This window comes from Microtus pennsylvanicus, chromosome 4, assembly GCF_037038515.1.
Source record: "Microtus pennsylvanicus isolate mMicPen1 chromosome 4, mMicPen1.hap1, whole genome shotgun sequence".
Lineage (NCBI taxonomy): Eukaryota > Metazoa > Chordata > Mammalia > Rodentia > Cricetidae > Microtus > Microtus pennsylvanicus.
The window spans coordinates 72,608,912-72,632,025 of record NC_134582.1 but is presented as its reverse complement, the minus strand read 5'-3'; the positions used below and the strand labels follow the sequence as shown (position 1 = coordinate 72,632,025).

Below are 23,114 nucleotides of genomic sequence, written 5' to 3'. Positions count from 1 at the left end.
GAGGCTGGGTTTCTGGGTCATCCCCACTCATTTCCCAGATGCTCTCAGAAACGACTTCTCATGAGGCCTCCTTAGACCAGGACCCTGCTGGAATTCATTTGTGAGCAGGTCCAGATTAAAGTAAGGGTCACTGTGGACCTCTGGAGAACAGGAGTCAGGGGGACCACCTGTGGTTGTGTACACTGAATAGAATGTCACCAGCAGTTGTCAGGTCCACCAGGCTACTCCGTACTGTTGGGGTCTCGCTCCTGAGAAACATTCGGCCTTGAGAATTGTCTGATAAGGTAGTATCAAAAGTATGGCCTGTGAGAAAAATAAATTGAAATTGTGTAATCCCTCCACTTCCAGTATTTGTGCCTGTAGCTGAGCCATGCAGCCAGGGAAGAAATAAGGAATCTGCCATCTTTACACCAATTCCTACGTCCAAAGGTTTGTTACAAGGTACTCTGCACCTACACTCTCTCCCACTCCCTCCCTCCCTCCTAGGTCAGTTTAGCCTCCCTCCTCCAACTGTTCTCAGCTCTACAGGCAGGTGTGATAGCTACAGCCAGAGCTGAAATGCTGATCTAACAACAGGCGTACCCTCCGGGTCAGTTACCTGGAAATAGCCATTTCGCTTTGGAAGAAGACACAAAACAAGCAACGGCAAATACCATATCAAAATTGACACCATAAGACATAGGATGGGCATCAACTTAACGATCACACGGACTACAGGAAACACCACGGTCCGTACTAGATGTTTTGTCCAGTTTAAACCCAAAGGTTCTGGGCTCCTCCCAGATTTAGCCAGGTTTAACATACACAGGTGTGTTTGGGAGCCAGAGCGGCGATTTGTGCTGGCAAAACAAAACATGAAAGAAATGACTCAAAAATAAAATTTCAGAAATAGGTAGTGACATAAGAAATCTTCATGTTGCTAAATGGTGAGTGTGTATTATATACCCAGAGTCCTTGGGGGGGGGGTTGTTGAGGGAGACACTTAGGAAAAAGGCAACCACCAGGCCATGAGCTCCACCGTCTGTGTTGAATCTGCATTTGATGAGGACTTCAGCCTTTAGGGGTAAATAAAACATTACTAAACAGAGTCGGCTGAATATTTCTTACTGGCTGTAATAATTAAAGCCATGAAAAAAGGTGGTGGGGTTATGTTACTGATTAACTCCTAGATTTGATCAAGACGCAGTTGCCAATGGAGCTCTGTTTCCTGTTTGGCCCGTTAGGTCGACGCCCCGTGCCTGGCCTTGGTTCTCTGTTGAGTTGCAGGCCTCTTCTGTTCTCAGCCACTAGAGTTGAGCCTGAAATGGCCCATGAAGCAGCAGGCCCACGAGAAAGCTCCTCACAGAAGGAAGCTGGTGGGTTACACCCGCCTTAGTGCTTTTCTCATGTTTTGAGCCAGAGGCTGAGGTGGTTGGTATTAGATGTATCAGTTTCTTATAGCTGCTGTAACAAAGTACCACAAAATTAGCAGTTTAAAACATTGTGTTACAATATCAGGAAGTCAAAAGTCCAAGTAAACCTCCCTAGGTGGGTGGAGTCCGGGCACTTCCCTGCCTCCTGCAGCTTTCAAAGATGAAGGATGAGCTTCCACTTCTTCCTCCATCTTCAAAGCCAGCTTTGGACTGCCGGCTTAGGTTCTTTCTCCACCCTATCTTTTTGGCTCGTAAAGACCCTTGTAGGGCTACCAAGATAGTTGAAGGTGTTCTGCTCTACCCAGCAAGCTTAGTTGATGTGTGGTTTTAATTCCATCTCTGACTTTAGTGCTTCTTTGTCATGTCGCCTCAAAGAATCGCAGGGTTCCACATTGTCATCTCCCTGCCCACCACACCTGGAGATGTTGGTAATGGAAAAGAAAAGGCAGTGAGTTGGGAAGCCAGTGTTTGCAGACAGGGTTGAGTATCAGAAGGACTCTGTGCCAAAAAGAAGTAATGTACGTGCACACAGAGATGTAAAGTAACAGAAAAGGCCATGCTCCTGTTAATGTACATATTTCTACCTTGATACTGAAATTGTCTTAGTGTTTAACATGCTGGCCACTCAGTAAGGAGACATTTTAAGTGCTATATAACTAATTTATAATTCTGGTTAGGGGAAAGTGGCCTTCCTGCTCATAAGAACAATCTAATTATAGAGTATTGATTGTGAGCAGTTGTTTGTCTTGTATATTCTTTTGCAATATATTTTTTTAACTCTTTAATGGAAAAACTTCAATAACATACTATTTTTTAACATTCAAGCCTGCATTCCAGGACCCATCTGTGAGCCGGTCCGTGCCTGTGACCACTGTGTATATATGCTTGTATATTATGCAATTTCACGTTCCATCTCTCTGGGTCATCTCTCTGCAGACCTCTGGTAATACTGTCCCCGGCACACAGTGGTTGCTGAGGCAGTGGGCTGGCTTTTGGGCTGTGAGGTGCAGTTTTCATTTGCACGTGGTGGAGCTCATCGGTTAAGCTGTCACTAGATTCCCAGGAAGTACCCCTGAAATAGACGTGACATTTGCCTGTAATGGCTGTGAAATTAAGGGTGTAGGTTTTTAAGTGCATTGTCTTTGATTTCTCTTTTAAGTTGGACTATTTTCACATTTCCATCATTTAGTTGCTAAGAATAACTGTTAACGGGCCAAGATCCTACTAGGAGACAAGCTACTTTAATTTAATTTAAGACACACGCCAGGCTTCTAGCAGCTCCAAAAATCCCAGCAGACACAGTGGCCAACGGGTAGTTCTTAGATAGTGAAATAGGAGAGCCATCTACTGAAACTCTTGAGAACCAGAGTTGTGCTTGGGGGGGGGGGCTTTTCTCTGCTCGATTTCTGGTCCTGTGGTAGCAAACCCCTGGGGTGGGGGCCTCCTAGGGCGGGGCACTGAAGCAGAGGGCTAGCTTACCGGTGTCAGGCTGCTCTCTGGCGCACATCCAGGACTGTGTAGCTGTGTGCATGGGAGGCAGGTGGGCCATTGTGGGTTCACTCCCAGAACCAAAGTGGGTCGCAGGTTGGTGTCTCTACACTTGAATGTTGGATTGTGCTGCAGACCCTGTTCCCAGGTCAGTGAGCTCTACCAGTGAGGGCATTTGTGCAGGGGAGGCCAGCAGGGTCCAGAAGTGGGGCCGGGCAACCTGCTCCCCAAGGTTTTTTTTCCCGCGGCCTCCCCTAGGAGGATAGTAGGACTCCCCACTGCCACTTAAGTGGGGACCCATATGCTGGTAGCCTAGAAAGAGAGAGCCTAACCAGCCCAGGGGAGGACACAAACTCAGACCAGACCTTAAAAAAAAAAAAAGTTGCATGGACCAACCAAGGCCTCTGGTTTGACTTCCATCAAGGGCAGTGGATATTATTTTTAAAATAACCTGAGCAGCAGCACTGGCCTCTGAGATGCTCCTGCGTCCCTATGAGACCGTCCTGAAGATCTGGGAGCTTACTCCTTGACAGTGAAAGTTCAGTCTGCATAGGTCTGAGCAGCGGGGATGGACAGGCTGTTGATTTCTCTGCAGTGTTTTTATACTGCTTCTTTTCTCAAACTGAAAACTGCTCCGGGGAATTATGATTTTTGATGACCGTTATTTAAAGTATTAGTCTTAATGAAGGGAAGTGTTCTGCCATGCACAAAATAAGATTAATTTAGCCAAGACTTCAATTTCTAAATCTTAACGGAAAATGATGAGTTTGGGGTACTGTTTTCCTCTGAAGGGTTGGTCTCCCTGCCATCTCAATTGTTCAGCATGTTGACTTGGTCTCCAGAGCAGATGTTTGGGAGTTCTTCCTGTATTTGATTTCCCAGGTATTAAAGCTTTAAGCTGAGATAGATGTTCTGGCCTTGGTTTACATTTGTCTTAACAATTTCTTTATACTGTTTAATCTACAAATTGCTTGATTTTTGTTTTAGGAAGACTTAAAATGATTGCTACTGTTAAACTTTAAATTGTGCTTAGCCGAAAAGCAGGCTTAGCCACTAACCAAAAATGGTGTTTTTTAAGAAAATAAAATGGTATATAAATTTTCCATAGCATTGGGCTGTTAAACCTCCTCACCTCAAACTGGAGCATATCCTAGTGAAACCCTGAAACGGGTCAGAAACCATAGCTAGAAATTTGAAAATTTACAGTGTGTTGTGGGCAGGTCACACTGAAAAACTTGTGTAATCTATTTGTGCTGGGGTTGTTTAGGGCCAAGGTTTTTATTTCTTCTTCCCACCCAGCTGGTCATTGCCTGCAATTTAAAAAAAAAAAAAGGCTTCTCACGAATTTGCCCTGTAAACCTGTAAGCTTGGGGACGATTCTAAATGGCTGCATATGACTTAGATCAAACCAAAACAGATGGGTAGCATGTTCCAGGCAGCTTTCCTGTAATGCCATGTTTTCCTGAATATGTTATGGGTATGGGTCTAGTCGGTCCTGTTCCACCCAGCATCTCAAACTGGAGTGAAAGTTTTACTACTTAGAATTGCAAATGGGATTCTGCTAGGTGCATTCTGCTTATTGGGGAAAATCTTTGTGGTTTTGTTTGGGATATTCCTTCAAATGTCCACCTCTTCATGGGGATAAGTCTTTGCTCACAGTGAAGTCAGCTAAGAGGTTTTGTTGTTGGGATCTGTCCTGGTGACCAGTCTGCTGCTGGTGTGTTGTGGGGGAACCCAGGAAACTTATTCTAGCCTGCCTTTCCCCCAGCTCTTTCAGGTAACTTCTGGTTAGCTGTGAGCGGTCAGTGTGTGTGTCCCTCTCGGTCCCCTTTCCAGCTTCCCACACTCCTAATTAGCAATTATGTGGATTGTTTACTAGAAATCAGCTGGGTGGCTCATTCCCCCTCCATCCTCCCTCGTGGTCCTTTACATTGCTTCCAGGTGACCCAGGAGCGTTTGCTCCGTGCTAGAAACCAAACTGTTTTTCAGCAGTTGTTTTTCTTTCCAGTTGTAGCTGGAAAGGTCTTCACGGAAGTGTTGTTCACGTCCTTGGGATGCAGCTTCGGTAGAGGTTAAGCCCTGTCGAGGTCCTCACTTTAGTGAATTGGGGAAAAGTGCCACGGCTACGCCCGCCTTTGTTCGCGTTTGAATCGCAGGCTGTGCTGGGACTGGTCTGTGTCTTGTGTAAGTATCGGGTGGGAGGCGAACGTCTAATTAGTGGAATTGCGGAGGGGGGGGGGGGGTTGCGGGGAGGGGGTGGCTGTCAAGGCGGGGCGGGCTTGTGGATTGGCTGGCACGGAGGTGGGCGGTACGAGAGGCCCTTATCAGCCTGGGGCGGCAGGTGCAGGTCCCAGGTCAAGGTAAGGAGGCTACGGCTCCCGCCGGCCCAGCAGCCCATCCTGGACCTTGCTGCTTTGTTCTCCCCTGCTGAGGGCGTTTCTTCTGGGAGTGCGTTCCAGAGCGTCAGGACGGTGGTTTCTTGCTGCTCCTGGGGAAGAGATTAGCAAACAGATACCCTGCCGGGCCCTGCGGAGGGGAACGCTGGAAGGACATTCCCGCAGGAAAACAGCGACACAGTGGCTGACTCTGGCTTTCTCCTGGGAATGCTCAACAGGTTAACTTCAGTTTCTAAACAACTGCGTGTCCACGCTCCGCTCAGATGGGAACCCAGATCGGGAAGCGGCCACACTTTCCCCTTGATATTGAAGGCGTTTGTTTGGGTTACCCTGCAGTGCACAGTGTGTTCGTTGTATTTCTGCCTTGGCTGTGGTTATCCCTTCAAAGGTCTGAGTTAAGAAGCTAAGTTTGAAATGAGCAGGGAAGTGGTTCTCAGCTTGTGGCGTTTAAGTGAGTGATTATGAAGTGAGTGATTTCTGGGTCTCCTCGCGCTGGGGGATCTGCGGTCACTTTTTCCTTAGGTTATTTTGAATGTTACTGTGTTTTCTTTGGCACTTCATAATTGCACACTTTTAGGGGGTTCACTGTGGCGTATTGATTCTTGCATTGTGTAAACTAGAGCCCTGTCTGACTAGAATAATGACTGTTTTAGTTGGTGTGTTAACAGTGGTGGAAACGGTAAGAAACAGGAATGTGAGCCATGGTGACTGAAGGCTAGTTTTAATGTTTCTCTTTTTGAAATTTAGTTCTGTAAGAAATTTTTCTTTTAAAAAGGAAACCCAGCTTCAAATTTTACAATCAAAAGCTTGCAGATTCCAAGATAATTTATACCGATCCACTAGGATTTGGGAAGGTCGGTCTCTGTATAGTATTTTCCACTAGAGATTAAATAATTAAACCACTTAGAATGCAGGAACACTCCAACAAAACAAGTCTGGATTTTCTAAATGGGTCCATTGTACCTATGCAAAGCAAGGCACCAAAAGGCCAGAAGCAGAGCTGGCTTGATCTCTGCGACATTTTCAGCTGTGACTTGGTGCCCTTGAGATTTTAGCTACAGCTGGAAAGCATGTCTTGGGGTCACTCACATTCATACCAGTTTCCGAGAAAGAGCCTGCCTAGCCTCAGACCCGCTGAGGTTTAGATTTTCCTCTGACTGTGGACTTTGTATTCCGTGGCAGCAAAGGCTTCCTGACTTCCCAAGCCCTGACTGTGGCTGTGGCCACACCTGCTCTGCACCCAGCCTGGAGCTCACAGTAGAACTTAGACCCCAGCACCGGGGCATTCTTGGGCTGTCCTGGGTCGGGATTGCCAGCTGTTGATGACTTGCCCGGTCGCTGTGTGGAGCATAGCTTTACATAGGCAGATGTGGTGAGACTCCTGTCCCATATGCTGAACATCCACAGACAGCAGCTTCTCCTTTATACCAAATGCTGGCCTAATATGGCCTTCGTCCCCTCTAGGTACAAAAGATGAATGCACAGCCTGAAGACCTGACACCTACCTTCTGCTTTGTTCCCTGAAGCTGTTCATTTCTTTTCCCTTGCATGAATTTTCTTGAATTTTTTTCAGAGTCAATCCAGGATGTAAAATACACAGACTGGAATCCCAGAGTATACAAAAATAGGTCCAAACGTGATCCCCCTGCCCGACGCACCTTAAATTATTCTGTGAAATGAGGCTGTCACACGGTAGCGATTGGACAGTGGGACCCCAGATACATTTTATTAAATAACAACCCAGCAGTAATTCGTACAGTGAGACGCGGCGCCCTCATCCAACTCCCTGCCATTCCTCTGTAGTTGTGGCTGGATATACATATAGTAAGAATACAACAGAAGTCAACAGGCAAATTGTAGACATGTGGCCAGAGTCTTTGGGTAGCTTAGATTCAGTAGAAAAGGCAGAACATTAGAAAATAAAATCTGACCAAAAATATAGTTATGTTGTACGGTTGCCTCTGTGAAGAAAAAAGGCCAGAGTCAGGGGTGAGGGGACGTAAAGAGTGAAATTCATTTAGATACTGTTTCAAAATGATTGTACCTATACCTGAACGTGTGAGCTAAGCCAATCTGAGCAGTGACTTTCCTGGACTTCCGTTGCCCTCCTTGTCCCTTTTTTATTAACTCTAACATATGTTTGTGGCTTTGTTTTTTAACGCTGTAAATTTTAGTCCTTGTTAGCGAGTTTAACATGGAGCCCATGCTTGCTAATCCTCGTGGAGTTCATTTTGCTCATAAGTCTGGTCCGTTGCATCTGAAGACATTGGCGTCCTCACTGTGCAGTGCCGATAAAGCCTTTTAGGTCATGCATTTGAATTTGAATTCTTTGAATTTGTTGTACTTTAGAAATGATGATTTTCTGTTCTGGACCTTTTTCTGTAGCTCTCTACACATCTGCTCTCAATAGATTCATTCACACCTTAAACAGTTTATTGATGGCTCTCCTTGCAGACATTGTTACCCTCTTATTTCATCTTGCCATGTTGGACACTGAATTCTTTCTAATAAACATTTGAGTATGAAATTCAGGAATAGGTGGCACACGAAACAGATGTGGTGGTTTCAATCTATTAGAAATGTCCTTACATATGTCTGCTCTCAACAGAAGCTAAGAGTTGTATTTGAGCGCACGTTGCCCTGTTTCAGCTTGAGGATTCCAGCTTTCATGATACAGCTCTGAAGCTGGCGTTCTCTTCAGGAGGTGGGCTGTTGTGCTCATTAACCCTCACTCAGAGGAAGCTCACGTTCCAGGCCGACTGCAGCCCATGCTGCGTGAGCATGAGTGTCTCACCTGTACAGGAGGCAGAACTACGTGAAACAAAGTCAACCAGGAAGGCTCTGGTGTCAGCTTTGTTATTTAGTGAGAGCTGCACGTCTGTAATGGAGCTGCTCAAATGATCTCACTTTGACAGAGTAATATGGAAGCTAGAGAAATGGAAGACATTCTAGACTTGAGTAGATTTAGGGTTTAACTATTTTCTCATGGGGAAAAGACTAGAGAGTGCTTGAAAACTCTCCTGACATGCCAGATAAAAACCAGAGCATGTGCTCATTAGGGCTTGGCTTTGTGCGAATCTACAGGCATTTGGAATACTTAATATTCTTCCAGCTTTTAAACTTTATTCTCTCTCTGTGTATGTACACATATGTGCCATGACTTGCATATAGAGATCAGAGGAACTCATGGTTCATGCATCCTCTGTGGATTGAACTCAGGTTACCAGACTGGCACATTAAAAACCTTAAGCTGTTGAGCCCTGGTTGCACAGAAGTGATGTTTTCTATTTAACAGTAATGTCACTGACTTAAAAGAGAAAGTACTGAAGCCAAAACATCGGAGATTTCTCTGTGCATGGGGGTGGGGGTCAGGGGGTGGCTGTTGCCAGGCCTGCTCTTGAGAGGCCCTGGCCACTGCCTGTCTGATACTCGCTTAGCATTTCCTTCACAGACTTAGATTAGGTTGTAGTCTGAACTTCTTCTTAAAATATATATTCTCTCCATTAATTTATCAGGAAATATTTGTAGCAGGATTTAAGAAAATTATTTCAGATTAAGGTATAGACAGAAAAAAGGGAAAGGATCAAGTGTCTTGTATGGGTGACTCAAAATTTGACTGGGTCTTCTTTAATTTCCTTCTAGGTCTTTAGAAAATTATCTTACTTGTGACTAGATGGGTAGAGTGCTTATTGAGCATGTGCATATGAGCGTGCACAGACACTCACACGCTTCTAGTATGGTAGCACATGCTTGTAATTCCAGAACTCCAGAAGTGCAAGTGGGAACTTCAGAAGTTCACTGTTAATCTTTGTTACATAGTAAGTTTCAAGCTAGCATGGGTTACATGAAAACCTGTCAGGAAAAGAAAAAGAGAAATGTAGCGTTTACCCAAATGCAGCCTTTGTCTACATTCCATTTTGATCTTGCTATACCCGGATGCAGCCCCTATTCCGTGCTTTGTGATAGCTACAAAGTATCACATGGTTGTAGCTGTAACACTGTATCAGAATCCGCTTAAAGTTTTAACAACAGCATGTTTACTCACATGCTGGGCTTTACATTGAGATAAGTTTGTATATAACAAGAATTTAGAGCTAAAAGACATCACTATAAATTATAAATTAGAAGGTCAAGTTCATCAAAATTTACATATACATTCAAGACTAGTTCATCAGTCATTGCATAAACTGTGGGTGAGTTAGGTCAGAATCTTGAAGTAAACAACAAATTTCAATGGGGGACAATCTGAACACAAGAAATTGAAAGTAGTTTCTGAGACTTAAAAGTTGTGTTCTTTGGAAATCGTTCGGCTACGGCAGAAGATGGCCTGAAGCACTGGGGCTTCTCTGAATTGATTCTCCCCAGAAGTATGAAGTGGGGGTGCTTTCCCACTCTGTCCCACTATTGTGGGTCTGGCAGAGTCCAGGAAGGCAGACATGAAAACCTCAGCATCTCTTGTAAAATCCTTGGAAATTTTCAATTTGAGCATTTAGAGTGATTTAGTTTCTAAAATATGTAATAGCATAAAATATTAGTATACACATGGTCTGGTTTCACGTAGTTCACAGAACTTAGAGAACAAACTTTTTGACACACTGTGTATAGCATGGACGGGCTGTTATCCAAGCATGGCTTAGACATTTGCCTAGCATCTCCAACTGTTTCCCACATCACAGTGAGGCTGTTGCAGTGACTTCTGAAAGGCTGGCTACCATAGGAACCTGTGCCTGTTGGTTGATTTCTGTGGTTTGAAGCGACAGTATTTTTACTTTTCATTACTTGGTAACCTCCCTTTGCTAGCTGCCTCCAATTTTACCCTGAAAATAATGCAGGCAGGGTTCACACTCAGTCTTCCAGTCTTGTGTTTTGGTCTTGACAATGTGATTAGAGTGAAAACCCATGCAGAGAGCAGGCTTTTCTGCTGCCTGCAGTAAAGTTTCTAATGCATGGAAGACAGGTTAGTTCTGTCCTGAAGTCCGTGCCGTCTCCGCCCTTGAACTCTGCCTGTTGGTGGTGCAGCCTCGCAAAGAAGGAGCCTTCTCCTGTCCGGCAGAGACCCGGCTTCCTCCTGCTCCTGCTTCTGTTTCTCTTTGGACTGTTGGAATTTTCTCCATTATATCCTTACCTTGAATCGTCTGCAAGTGAAAATCACTAGATGGAGTTCTATTTCAAGGCTCAGAGCAATGTCTGTCTTCCTCGGTTCCATTCTTGTGTCTCATCGGTGCCAGGCACCCATGGACCTGAGTGGGTTGTCTTGGGGCCTGCAGAGTGGTGGTTGTGTTTCCTGGAAAAGGTGGCAAGGAATTTTCCAGATTCGGAACGCCTCATAAAATGAAAGGTGTTTTATATCTGTGAGGTCACCTTTCACCTTCTACACGTGACTTTGAAAGGTCAGCGGCTCACATTCTGCCTTGGCCCCTGCTTGGATTGAATTTCAGCCAGCAAGTCTCCAGCCTACAGGAGAATTTGAGATTTTTCTCCCTCCCCCATTTCTTCTGTTTTGTTCTGTGTAAACAGTTCCTGCCGAAGTAACATAGACAAATATAGCAGAGAATGCTCTTCTGGAAGATGCATGCTCCCAAAGCATTTTTTAACCATTTTTGGGAAGAATTGATCTTTCTGTGTGTTTCAGACAGACTGAAAGAGGAGGGGAGGCTGTCGCTATAATGGAAGTGACATCATACATTATTGCCCCCATTGATCCGCTTTTAGTCTCCAGCCAGGATAAAAGGAAATGGCACCAGGGAGGAAGCATGCTTCATTTCGGCTCAGATCCCAGAGTGATAATGGGGTAATAATAGAACTCACGCCACTGTCAGTCTGTGGCTGCATTAGTCTCAGGCTCACTCCGTCTGGAGCTGCACCGACTTCCTTCCTCATGCTGGCCTCTGCTGTGCACCAGCTGGGCTGCAAAGGAGGGGCTCGGGGCTCCCCTTGGCCTTCAGCGCATGCCAGCTGCAGCCCTGATGTGTGTGCCTGTGGAATCTTGATGGTGAGACTTGTATCTGTGGCATTTCTGATTCGAGGGGTTAAACTGGCTTTTCTGCATTGTGTTGTGCTGTTGGAGGGGAAGGTGGGGGCTGCAGTGAGTGGATTGTCCTCCAGGAGCTCAGAGGGACATCCGCCCCTGCCTCCCGGAAGAGCCAGGGTTTGTTTCTGTTGTGCCGCTTATACTTGTGAATGGGGGCCGGGGATTGGGAATTTCACATTTTCTCTCCAAGAAACTGTAAAACAGTTGAAAGTTGTGCCGCTTGTCTCAATTTTTAACTTTGCGGGGGCACAGCTGAAGTTAACTTTTTTTTTGTACATTTCTTCATAATTAACGACTATGAAGTCTTCAGTGTTTATGGCAAGAATACAGACTTCCACAATTAACAAATAATGTTTGTACTTGCCTGACTTCCTGCTGCTTCTTGTTTCTTGTGTTCGTTTAAATAAGTTTTACAGGCCTGCGTGGTTCTTTCTTTTCAAGGACCCGTATGATCTGGGCGTCTCATGGTCTTATTTTGTCTCGAGTTTTCTGGGCAGAGGTCTTATTACAATACCGAGGTGTTCCCATTGTGGAAATAATAACCTTATCACAGATCCTTGTTTGTGAAAAGGAAGAATTTTCTCTCTTCTTGCAACTGAATTTCAAGCATGAGCTGTCGGCCCCAGCCAGAAAGGCAGATCTTGTGGGAAACATTTCAAGTTGGCGACCCGGGGGCCCCATGCTCACCGACACGGGCTCTTTTCTGTTTATTCTGTGTCTCCTGCAATGCCTCAGTTGATAGCACACAATTGGTCCCAAAGTTATATGAAAGTTCGTTTGATTTCTACGTGGTTGGGAGTGGGATATTCCCCTGTGCCAGCTGCCAGGACTGCCCACTGTCCAGCACTGCCTCCCAGCACATTTGCAAGTATTCCAGATCTTTCAGTCCCTTTGTGAACATCTATCATGTGTTACGACTTTTCCATTGCGGGATGGCTTGACAGGGAGCAAATTCGTATTTTACAAAGTTCACTCTATTAAAATACTTTTGCTTTAATGCATCCTCTTCTCAAGCCTGTAATCCTTTTTTATGTATAATATTTACTTGTGAATGAATGTTAGTTTATTATCTGTGGCCGAAAACAGCATTAGGCCTCTAATTTGTATCTACTTTCTTCATTGTTTAGAGACTACATTTTCCCATGAATTTTGGAGAGCCAGGTGGCCGCAGGTTGTTTACTAATGGAGTGCTTTCTCCAAGTCCATTCTACAAAGGCCAGACTAGCAGAGATCTCCCAGCATTAGAGAGGAATGTTCAGCATGGCTGTGCCTTCTGTCCTGCCCACCTCCGAACAAGTCAGCGCTTGCATGAGGGCGTCTGTACCTTCCTGAATGATGGGGGGTGGAATCCTTAGAAGGGGGTGCACCCTCCCTCTTTCCCGCCTTTTAATTAGAGCCAGATAAACTTAGGAAACAGCCCCCAAAGGTTTGAGTGCATATGTCCTCCTCCCGCCAGTCCTCCTGTCATCTCAGCTGTCAGTCTTAAAGTCAGGGGGCTTAGTTCTAAATGTTTCCATTGCCTCAGTTCTGGGACGACGAAAGCTTTCCATGACCCTTTTGATTCTGTTTGAGTGCAGATGTGAGCTTTCTGCTTGGAAGGAAAACAGCACACAGGTGTTGATTCAAGCGTTTCGTCCGGCTCAAGTGTTAGCAGTTCTCTTTAAATGGAGTTGTGTTCAGTGTTTGAACCCAGGAGGGATACCCAGGTCAGGTATATGGTTAGCCACTGTAACAACAAAACCTAGAGAAGCCATGGGGTGACTTGAGGAGCCTTAGCTAAGGACCCAGGGCAGACGCTGTGCATGAAGATGTCTCAGGTGTGTAGTCTCTAGGGAAGGGTGCATTCGAGGCCTTGAGCTGACAAGTTACGGCTTCCCTGGAAATGCCCAAGCTGCTGTTGGGTCTGATGGGCGGCCAGAAGGAAGAGGGCCGGAGAGACAGGCCCCAGCCAGGGCTCTCAGTGATGGAAAGGAGGCGCCTCTGGGAAGGAGCCTGAATGGCCCGCATACACTTGAGGTGAGGCTCCTAGGGACTGGAGGTCCTGGGTTTGGCCTGCTTTAGCAAATAGCTGGCTTCTCTTAGTATCACTACATCTTACAAAAACTTTATCTCAGGAAGGGAATGGACTCATTTATGGAATCCTTACATTAGGACCTCATAGGTCAGGGCCGTCTTGCTAGAGATAGCTGGTATTCTGTTTGCTTCAGAATCTGTCCATGGTATAACCGTAGGTGGGGCAAAACTACATAATAAATACACCCAGGAACCAATGCTGTGGGCACTGTGTCTGTCACTGGGGAAACAAGTTCATTAAGATTTAGGGTGAGACAGAAACATTAGAAATACTAAAAGTGACAGCACACACCTTTAATCCCAGCACCCCAGGGGAAGCAGAGACAGGCTCGTCTGGTCTGCATAGTGAGAGTTCCAGGCCAGCCAGGCTAGAAAGTGAAACCTTTTCTCAAAGGGAGGGAGGGAAGGAGGGAGGGAGGGAGGGAGGGAGGGAGGGAGGGAGGGAGGGAGGGAGGGAGGGAGGGAGAGAGAGAGAGAGAGAGATACTTTCTTGGTGAGACTACCCAGTGTGTGCACATTGTGTGTGTGTGGGGGGGTGTTCCAGGCAAATGATGTATTTTAGGACAAAAGGGAGAGACGAGAAAAGGGTTTTGGTTAACATCTTTTGTGTATTAGAAATTGGCAGTTAAAATCCTGGTGTTCATAGGCACCCTCTGTTGGCCTAGCGTTGGCCCCCAGAAGTTTGATTTGCTCAGGATTGTCAGGCGTATCTAGGCATGGAGGGGTGCCAGCATAGAGAATGTAGAATTAGTGTAAATAATTGTTAAACTCTGATTTTAGGATGAACCTTTTTCAGTCAATACAGGTGTACCCTGAGTTTTCTCTCCACTCTGCTGCTGGGTTGAGAGGACCCCGCAGGGCGTGGCTCCTGGCTGAGCACTGCTGATGTTTGTCCACGGCTACTCTGGTCTGTTTGTATTGCACACAAATGCCCTCCATTGCTCTTAGCCGTTCTCCCAGCGACTGCGGTGTGGCAGCTATCTGAGTACTGAGTGAGACAGCCTGTGTACTCAGGCGTGCCCATTGCTGTGCGTTTGCTTGCCTGCAGCCTGTAAAGTGATTTTAGTATCTTAAACTCACAGATTAAAAATAGACTCCTCATGAAGGGGAGGGGCTGTGAGAGGAGGCAATTGTTACACTGTGTTTATTTTTCAGGGTTCAACAGGTGCCTTGCAGGCTTAACATGGTTCAGAAGAGAAATCTGAACCTACCTACTTATGGTAACTCCTGTGGATTTGCCTAAAGTTGGATAATCTCTTGAGTCCTTGTCTAGCCGGAAACATTTTGTGGCATATGCAATCTTTGGGCCGCAGAGAGTATAAATCTGATGTCCAAGCAAAGTCGGCACCCGCACACCCCATCTTTCAGACATAGAACCATGCCTGAGTTAGAACCCTGTTTTTAACTTCTTGTTGGGTACATAATGTTTCAAGGGCTGTTTCTTTTGTCCGCAGCTTTCTCCGGACCAGATTGTCTTGCTTTTGGAGTGTCTCTTAGAGCAGAAGGCCCTGAGCCCCCAGACATTGCAGCGCCTCCAGCAGACGTACCGCCTCCAGGAGCAGGATGCCGAGGTAACAATCGAACCGGTGTGCCCCACTGGTGGGAAGAGAGATGAGCTCACTGCTGGCTTTAACATGATGCCCTGTGCCAGTCAAGGACGGGTCTCCCAGAAGCAAGTGCTCAGCTCGTGCCTCCTCCAGTATTCCCCGGCGATCACTTTGTATTTGTAACTGTTGGAGGCCTAGGAGTTCTCTCCTATGAGTAAACCATAAAGGTAGTACAAGTTTCTCAAAAGCTTGAGCAACAGGGTGGAGTCGTTTGAATTAAGACTTGGGCGGGTCATTTTGTGCTCTGGTGGCGCCGCCTTTCCCTTGCCCATTAAGGAAACTCAGCTCAGATGTGTGGAAGCATCCCGGCTGCATTCAGCTAGGGCCAGAAGCCATGTGTAAAGGAAATGAAAAACGAATCTAGCAGCCATGGTTTACAAAGTAAAAGTGGATGCTTGTGGTAAAGCAGTGTGATGTGTGCCTCAGTCTTGCTTAGCTTATTTCAGCTTTGAAAAACACAAAATCATAAGTATTTAATGTATTTAATCATCCTAAGGGAAAAAACAAAAGTTCAAAGAGAACTGGTCTTTGACACAGCACTCTAAAATGCAGAGACTATAAGAAAACCAGCTCTGGGCTTTCTGTCCACTTCAGCCACTGGCACCCGGGCTGTTGGGCACTTGAAACTTGGGCCCCTTGCGTGGGAATGTACACAGAATGAGATGCACGCAGCACAGAGGTGGTTTCAGGCTCTGGCTGTTCAGCACATTATAGTTTTGAGCTTCTGTTTTAGATATGCTGGCTTTTCTAGTGGCTTTCAGAGTTAGTAAAGTGGGTTACACTCACTGAGAAGGTGACTTTGTTACATAGTTTCCAAGTCCACAGATTTAGGAGTAATTGAAAGAAGCCCCTGGGGAGACACTGGCAGTCCTTAATACCTATGTATAGATCAAATGAGCAACTGTTGTGTTTGTTTCTGCTCTTGGCCCTTTGTTTATCAGAGACTCCAAATGCCAGACTTATTTTTAATTAGCGTCTCAAAGACCTTCCTATTTATAGGCAGAGGGTTGTGTTTTGACGGGGTTGAGTTCCCCTGGAGTAGAGACTGGGTGGGAGGGTCCGAGCAGGTGCTAAGCACCTGTCCCTTGGTGCCCGGAAGCCGTGAAGCTCTCAGTCCTGTTTTCCTTCTTCCTGTTGGCATGTGATACATCCTGTCTTACCTTACAGCCTGATATAGTTACTGTGTATCATCACTTAAACCTTTGAGAAGGGAGTAGGTTTCTCCCTTTTTTGTAAATATCAAAAGCTGTCTTACTGCCTGAAGACCAGACACTTGGTTCTGCTGTGATACCAGGTAGACTGAATGTTCGTGGCTCCCTTCACACAGATGTGATCTGACTGTAGCACGCACACTTACCATCTACACACTGAGAAGTGGGGCGCACAGGCCAGGCTCACCCTTAGGAAGCTTAGGTTTCTCACCTCACTGAGTGAGCCAGGTGGCCTCAGCCAAGAGCTGTAGAGGAGTGCGCACGGAGTAGAGCTGGCCGCCCCTAAGCCAGGTGTTCAAGACCCTCAGAGGAAGCAACATCAAGCCAAAGGACGAGACCGGATGTGTGGACTCAGAACCTGTCAGGGTGGTGACCAGCAAATGCTTTCTATGCAGGGACAGAAAATTCACACTTCAGGAGGCCATGTGGTTTCTGCAACATAACATCTCTTTAACTTTGCTGCTGAGGCACAAATAAATAAATAAATAAATAATAAATAAAATCAAAACCTTAAAACACACTTGGGCATCCATAGACGAATGCCGCTGCAGGCCAGGGAAAGTTGTGATCAACCTAATACCTGGGTCTCAGTCTAACCAGCAGGTCTTGGGACTGTCGCCATCACTGCCCAGCCTCTTTCTGTGGCAGTTTGCAGCTGCGGCTCTTGCCAGACCTGTGGATGGACCCGTGGAGCAGGAGCTACAATTAGTGTAGCTGCAGGTCCCTGTGCTGCTGGCTTCTCTTTACTCGAATTCCGGTGGGGAAAAATCACAGAAGCAACAAGATTTTCAGCCACGGGCCGTGTTCTAGCAGCTCCATTGCTTAAGTGTGACTTCTGGTGACTAAGCAGCAGGAATTAAGTTGAGCCATCACCAACTTTGAGAGACAGACACTCCATAGGAGAAACCACTGTACTTGGTGGAAACAGTCTTGAGTCTTCTGACTTGGTTCTCACTATTGCCCAGTAACTGAGCAGGCAAGGGAGTTGCTTCTAATTGTCAGGGTTCTTAAATGTGGAATAAGTAGCAGTCACTTGAAGGATGGCCAAAGAGACCTCTTTAGCAGGATGTGTGCCGAGCATCCCTGAAGAAGAAAGGCTTCTGAGGCTCTGCGCAGGTCTTTGTCCGAGCCCTGAATCTGATGTGGAATGAGGAGTCTGACTGGCCTGCTGCAAGCCCATGCGTATGGACAAGGTTGAGAAAGGAGCCTCCTGCTGCTGCCTTGTGCTCCCGCTGGCCATGCCCTCACAACAGTGCAGTGTACACCCCTCCTACGGCAGCTGAAAGAGTCTGAACTATATAAAAAAAATCTTCTACGGCCTTGTGGGGGCGGGGCAGCTCAGCTGAGCTGCTCTTACTGCGTGCCCTTGCTCTGTTGGTGAGAACTCCGTGGTGTGTTATACCTCCAGGCTGCTGGTATTGCTTTGGGAGATTTGAGTGTCAGGGGTTGTCAGGGTCAGCTCTGCACTCCGTTCTGGATTGTGTGCCCCCTTTCCCGCCCTTAAGAAATTACTATGAGGGGAGGGGACACAGCGGACCCAGATCTTAAAGGAAGCACCACAGGACCAGTGTGGTGTGAAGTGACGTGACACCGTGACTCTCACTATTCTGGGCCTCCTTGGTGTTTCTTGGCCTAGAAGGTAACAGAATCCCATGAGTTGGGTGCCTTTTACACACAGAGCCAGAGCTACCAGTCAGCCTCGGGTCAGAGTTCCTTCTCCAGGAATGAAAACAAACCGTCGAGAAATAGAGTCCAGACAGGCATTTGTCTGCAGTCCTATGTGATGCTCAGATAAAAAGCTATAAAATTTTAAACATGTATTGGACAGCAGATTCTAGGATAAACAGCCTTATGTAAGATCCCTCTTAAGGGCTGATGAGTGGCTCAGCGGAGTCGAGGTGTCTGCCACCACACCTAAAGACTTGAATGCTGGAGAAACGTGACTCTTAACACATTGTCCTCTGCCCTCCACATGTGTGCCGTGATACACATGTGCATATGCACAGGTAAATGATACACATGTGCATATACACAGATAAATGATACACATGTGCATATGCACAGATAAATGATACACATGTGCATATACACAGGTAAATGATACACATGTGCATATACACAGATAAATGATACACATGTGCATATACACAGGTAAATGATACACATGTGCATATACACAGATAAATGATACACATGTGCATATACACAGATAAATGATACACATGTGCATATACACAGATAAATGATACACATGTGCATATGCACAGGTAAATGATACACATGTGCATATACACAGATAAATGATACACATGTGCATATACACAGGTAAATGATACACATGTGCATATGCACAGGTAAATGATACACATGTGCATATACACAGATAAATGATACACATGTGCATATACACAGATAAATGATACATATGCGCATATGCACAGATAAATGATACACATGTGCATATACACAGATAAATGATACACATGTGCATATGCACAGGTAAATGATACACATGTGCATATACACAGGTAAATGATACACATGCGCATATGCACAGATAAATGATACACATGTGCATATACACAGATAAATGATACACATGTGCATATACACAGATAAATGATACACATGTGCATATACACAGATAAATGATACACATGTGCATATACACAGATAAATGATACACATGTGCATATACACAGATAAATGATACACATGCGCATATGCACAGATAAATGATACACATGTGCATATACACAGATAAATGTTACACATGCGCATATACACAGATAAATGATACACATGCGCATATACACAGATAAATGATACACATGCGCATATACACAGATAAATGATACACATGCGCATGTACACAGATAAATGATACACGTGCATATGCACAGATAAATGATATTGTAATTTAGGGACTAGAGAGCTAGATTGTGTTAGAACAGTTGCTGCTCTTGCAGAGGACCTGGGTTCAGGTCCCAGCACCACAGCAAAGTCCCCTAAAGACCCCAGTTGGTTTATGTGGTTCACCTATGTCTGTTTTAATCATGAACTTCTAACATACATACACTCAGGCAAAAACAGACATAAAAAGTGCAACAAATTTTAAAATGGAATTATAAAAATGATTTTTGATTCCTTTTAAAATAATGAGTTCCCTATATTGCCTTAGCAAGTGTCTTAAGCTGGAAATCTGGTCTATGGCGAGAAGATCCGTGGTCTTCCTGCGTGTCTGCCTGCCCTACCAACCCCATAGCTCACTTCAGGCAACTCGTGTATGAGGCTGCACTGAGTGTTTTAGACAAGGGCAATACCTCGGTATGCAGCATCTCCAGCACTTTTCTGTTTGTTTGTTTTATATAATAGAGAGGGAGATAAAGATGTAGATATATTTTGTGACCAGCGTGGCCCACACTGCAGTGGCCCTGCTCTGTCAGCCGGAAAGATGCTGAGAAGGGGCCACTGACCGCACCAGTTCATTTCCTCACAATGTGGGAGGCTCTGTGACATGAGAGGACGAAGTGTGAGCTCTGTCTGGTGACAGGGCTGTCACCATCCCAGAGTGCAGGAGGCGGGAACATCAGGATGAGTTCCCAGCCAGCTTGGGCTATACAATGAGACCCAGTCTCAAACTACAAAAAAAAAAAAAAAAAAAAAAAAAAGGTGGGGGTGAATGAAACCAGGATGAAATAGGAGTAAGAGCTAGGTACAGTGTTAGCACCTTTTATCCCAGCACTTGGGAAGCAGAGGCAGTGGATGTCAGTGAGTTCCAGGACAGCCTGACCTACACAGTGAGACGCTGTCTTAAATCAAGGAGCAAGGAAGCAGGATAGCGGTGTGTGCCCATCCCCGTGAAGTACCAGCTTATTCTTGATTGTTAAGCAGGTTAGTCAAGGCATGGACTTTGCAGTAAGCTGCATTCAGGCCCCAGAGCCGTAGCTAAATGGATATACACACCGTTCGTTTACCCCAGCCATCAGTACAGCGTTATTTCAACTGTGTTGCCTGCGCTGAGGGCTGCCTGCGCTGAGGGCTGGGGTTTATTTCTGGCCGCTGCTAGCCTTGATGAAATGATCTCTACTCTGGGACTTCATATCTGATTTTGTTTTCCTTGGAAACTGCAATGGTTGAGTGTCAGCATGGACTAGCAGATCTGAGTCCTCAGCTGGAAATCTGTACCCCACAATGGCTAGGGTTGGCCAGCGCTCCAGACCCTTGGGGACAAGGGTGAAGGTCACAGAGCCTTAATTTCCTAGGAATTAAAATGAAGCTATAAATACTTTCTTCATGGAACTGTCAACAAGGTAAGATGAGGAACCATGGAACCGTGTTGCTGTCTGGGCTGTCTTGCCAGTGGTGGAATCCAGGACTTTGTGCCTGCATGCCTGGTTCCTGAGCCATAACCCAGCTGAGCGTGCCTGTTGGTTAATGTGGTTTCTGTTCATTGGAAGGCTCTTTCTTAGCTGACAGTTTATGTTGTCTCTTTAGCTCCGTATTCTTTGTTTTCATAAACTGAGGGAGAAAAAGGGGGGAAGCGCAGCCACTGGGTGGGTGTTGTCTTCCTGCCTGTGACAACCCTTTTACTTGTGGTCTCAGAATTCCTGGTCTTTGGGTCAATGATTAGTTGGCATGTGTTTTACCCCCAGGGTGTGGGATGAGGTAGGGATGGAGATGGAGTGGGGATGGGGTGAGACTAGAGATGGGGTGGCGATGGGGTGGAGGTGGAAATACTCGAAATTAAGGTTTTATTCCCGCCCCCCACTTTTTCTGATACTTAGCATCTCAGGCTTCTCTGTATATGAGGTTCCCTCTCTCCCATTGTAGGACTCCAAATGTCTCTAGGTCTTTGCCAGCTGTCTCCTAAGGGGCAAAGTCCCTGTTAAGAAGCCCTGCTCTAAGATAGCAGTGGGTTCAGGAAAAGGCAGTTTTTAAAATCTCATGATGAATTGTCTAGCCTTTGATGACTAACAACCTAGAGTATGTGAACCGCAAAAATGGCTGTCGGTATTTAGGGGCCACCTGGAGCCCGGTCTGCCCACCCAAAGCTTCCAAAAATGAAGAGGTGGATTCTTGTGATAGAAGAGAAGACGACCTGCAGATGAAGGGGGCAGCACACTGGTACAGGATGGTGAACCCGTGCCGTGGACACCGGGAAAATCGCTCTAAGCATCTGTTGCACTTCCACGTGCAGCCTGTGGAGAAGCCTGCAGTCGCTCACAGCCCCTTCTCTGCATTGCTGGCTGTGTCAGAGAGCCTGGCTAGCCTCATCAGGGGCTCTGGGTCTCCCTGCCCCCAGCAGAATTTAAATAGCGTGGTGAGGCAGCGACTGACCCCGCTAAACCCATGTGTGCCTCCTCAGTGCAGCCCTGGGCTTGAGACAATCCTCCGCACCAAGACCTTGGCACCCATGGCCCTGCCCTGTCAGCTACCTCTGCACAGTTAGTTGCTGGTGACCTAAACTGGGTACCAGGTGACATGAGGCCTCATTGCCAAGACAACTACGGCACCATCCAGCACTGTCAGAATGCATCATTGTGTGAGGAAACTCTTGAGACAGGTTTGAGAGTGATGGGGAATACTGAAGGACAGTAAGGGAGCTGGTATCCAGGGCAGTAATTAAGGTTGGGTGTGGTCTTTAATCAATAACCTGGGAGGCAGAAGCAGGCAGACTTTGGAGTTCGGGGTCAGCCTGGTCTACACAGTGAGTTCAAAGCCAGCCTGTTGTACATCTCACAGAAAAGCTCTCTGAGGACAACTTCACCATTGTCTTCCACCTGGCAGCTCACAAGTACACAGTGTTCAGAGCAGGTGACACCTTTGTGGTGCTCAAACTCAGGTGGCAGATGAGAGACACACACTCCAGAATCTGAGCTCAGGATGGAGCCCATGGGCCACTCAGGTGGCTCCGATTGAGTGTCGTCTGTATGAAGACCCAGGATGGTGCTTGTGAGCTGAAGCAGTTGACAGGCCGCTCCAGCTCTGCATCTGCCTTAGAAAGGAACAGCGGTCACGTCATTCTTGAGCTGTGCCTGTGCTCTCCCTCCTTGTGCTTGGTTTGTAACAGTGCCTTTGCACACACAGTCAGGAGAGTGTTGCTCAGTGTTCCTTTCGTAGTTTTCTTTCTTGTTTCAGTGTTAACAGAAGTTACCCATGAAAACCCAGCAACACTGTTGTCTCCTGTTTTTCTGTTGTTTTAAGCTGATGTAAAATAACAAAAGTAGAGATTTACTTTTGTGCTGTTTTGTTTTGTTTTTTTGTTGCTTTATTTTTAATGTTCCCTTATTCCTAAGGCTGGAGACTTTTTAATTAACCAAACTACACCTCATGTTCCTATCACTTTAAAGCCCCTGGTAGTATCAGTGTGTGGGGTTTTGTCAGTTCTTTGTACTGAGACACACACACACACACACACACACGGTGGGGGGAGGGAGAGAGAAAAAGAGAGGAAGGAGAGAGAGAGAGAGAACTTTAAATTCTATTTCGGGATAGTAAATTGAATGATACAAAGATGTCAGGTGTACCTTAAATGTTGCAACATGAAAGGGCCATGTTGCCAAAATTCTCCAAGTGTCTTCTAGGGCTCCTAGCGCCTGTGGGAAGCAGATGGCACAGATCAAATGTGAAGTCTGCCAACAAGTGCAGCTCCCACAGGCCTGAGAGCTGGATCTTGTTTCTGCTTCCTACTCACAGGCTCATGGTCTTCTCTTTGTGTGGCAGGGTACAAGATGACCTTCCGTGTGTGTGTGTGTGTGTGTGTGTGTGTGTGTGTGTGTGTGTGTGTGTGTGTGTGTGCGCGCGTGCGCGCGCGCGTGCGCACGCGTACACATTACAGTTTACATATTTAAAGTGTATAAGCCTGTGGTTTTCTAGTCCCAGAAGGACCCTGG

General features: G+C 46.2%; 1 protein-coding gene across 6 annotated transcripts in view; it reads left to right on the top strand.

The window, feature by feature from the left end:
• The window catches only part of Aopep (aminopeptidase O (putative)), a 267,788-nt gene that overhangs the window by 230,061 nt on the left and 14,613 nt on the right, over positions 1–23,114 (top strand). For 4 of the 6 annotated variants that reach the window (XR_012910341.1, XR_012910343.1, XR_012910342.1 and 1 more), the window contains exon 14: positions 14,855–14,971. Coding sequence is in view for 2 of the 6 variants with exons in the window: in XM_075969380.1 (XP_075825495.1) it covers positions 14,855–14,971 (117 nt within the window). In the remaining 4 variants the exon portion in view is untranslated. Of the gene's footprint in view, positions 1–348; positions 424–4,908; positions 5,085–14,854; positions 14,972–23,114 lie in introns of those variants that run through there. The other 2 variants (XR_012910344.1, XM_075969381.1) reach the window with 2 other exon arrangements.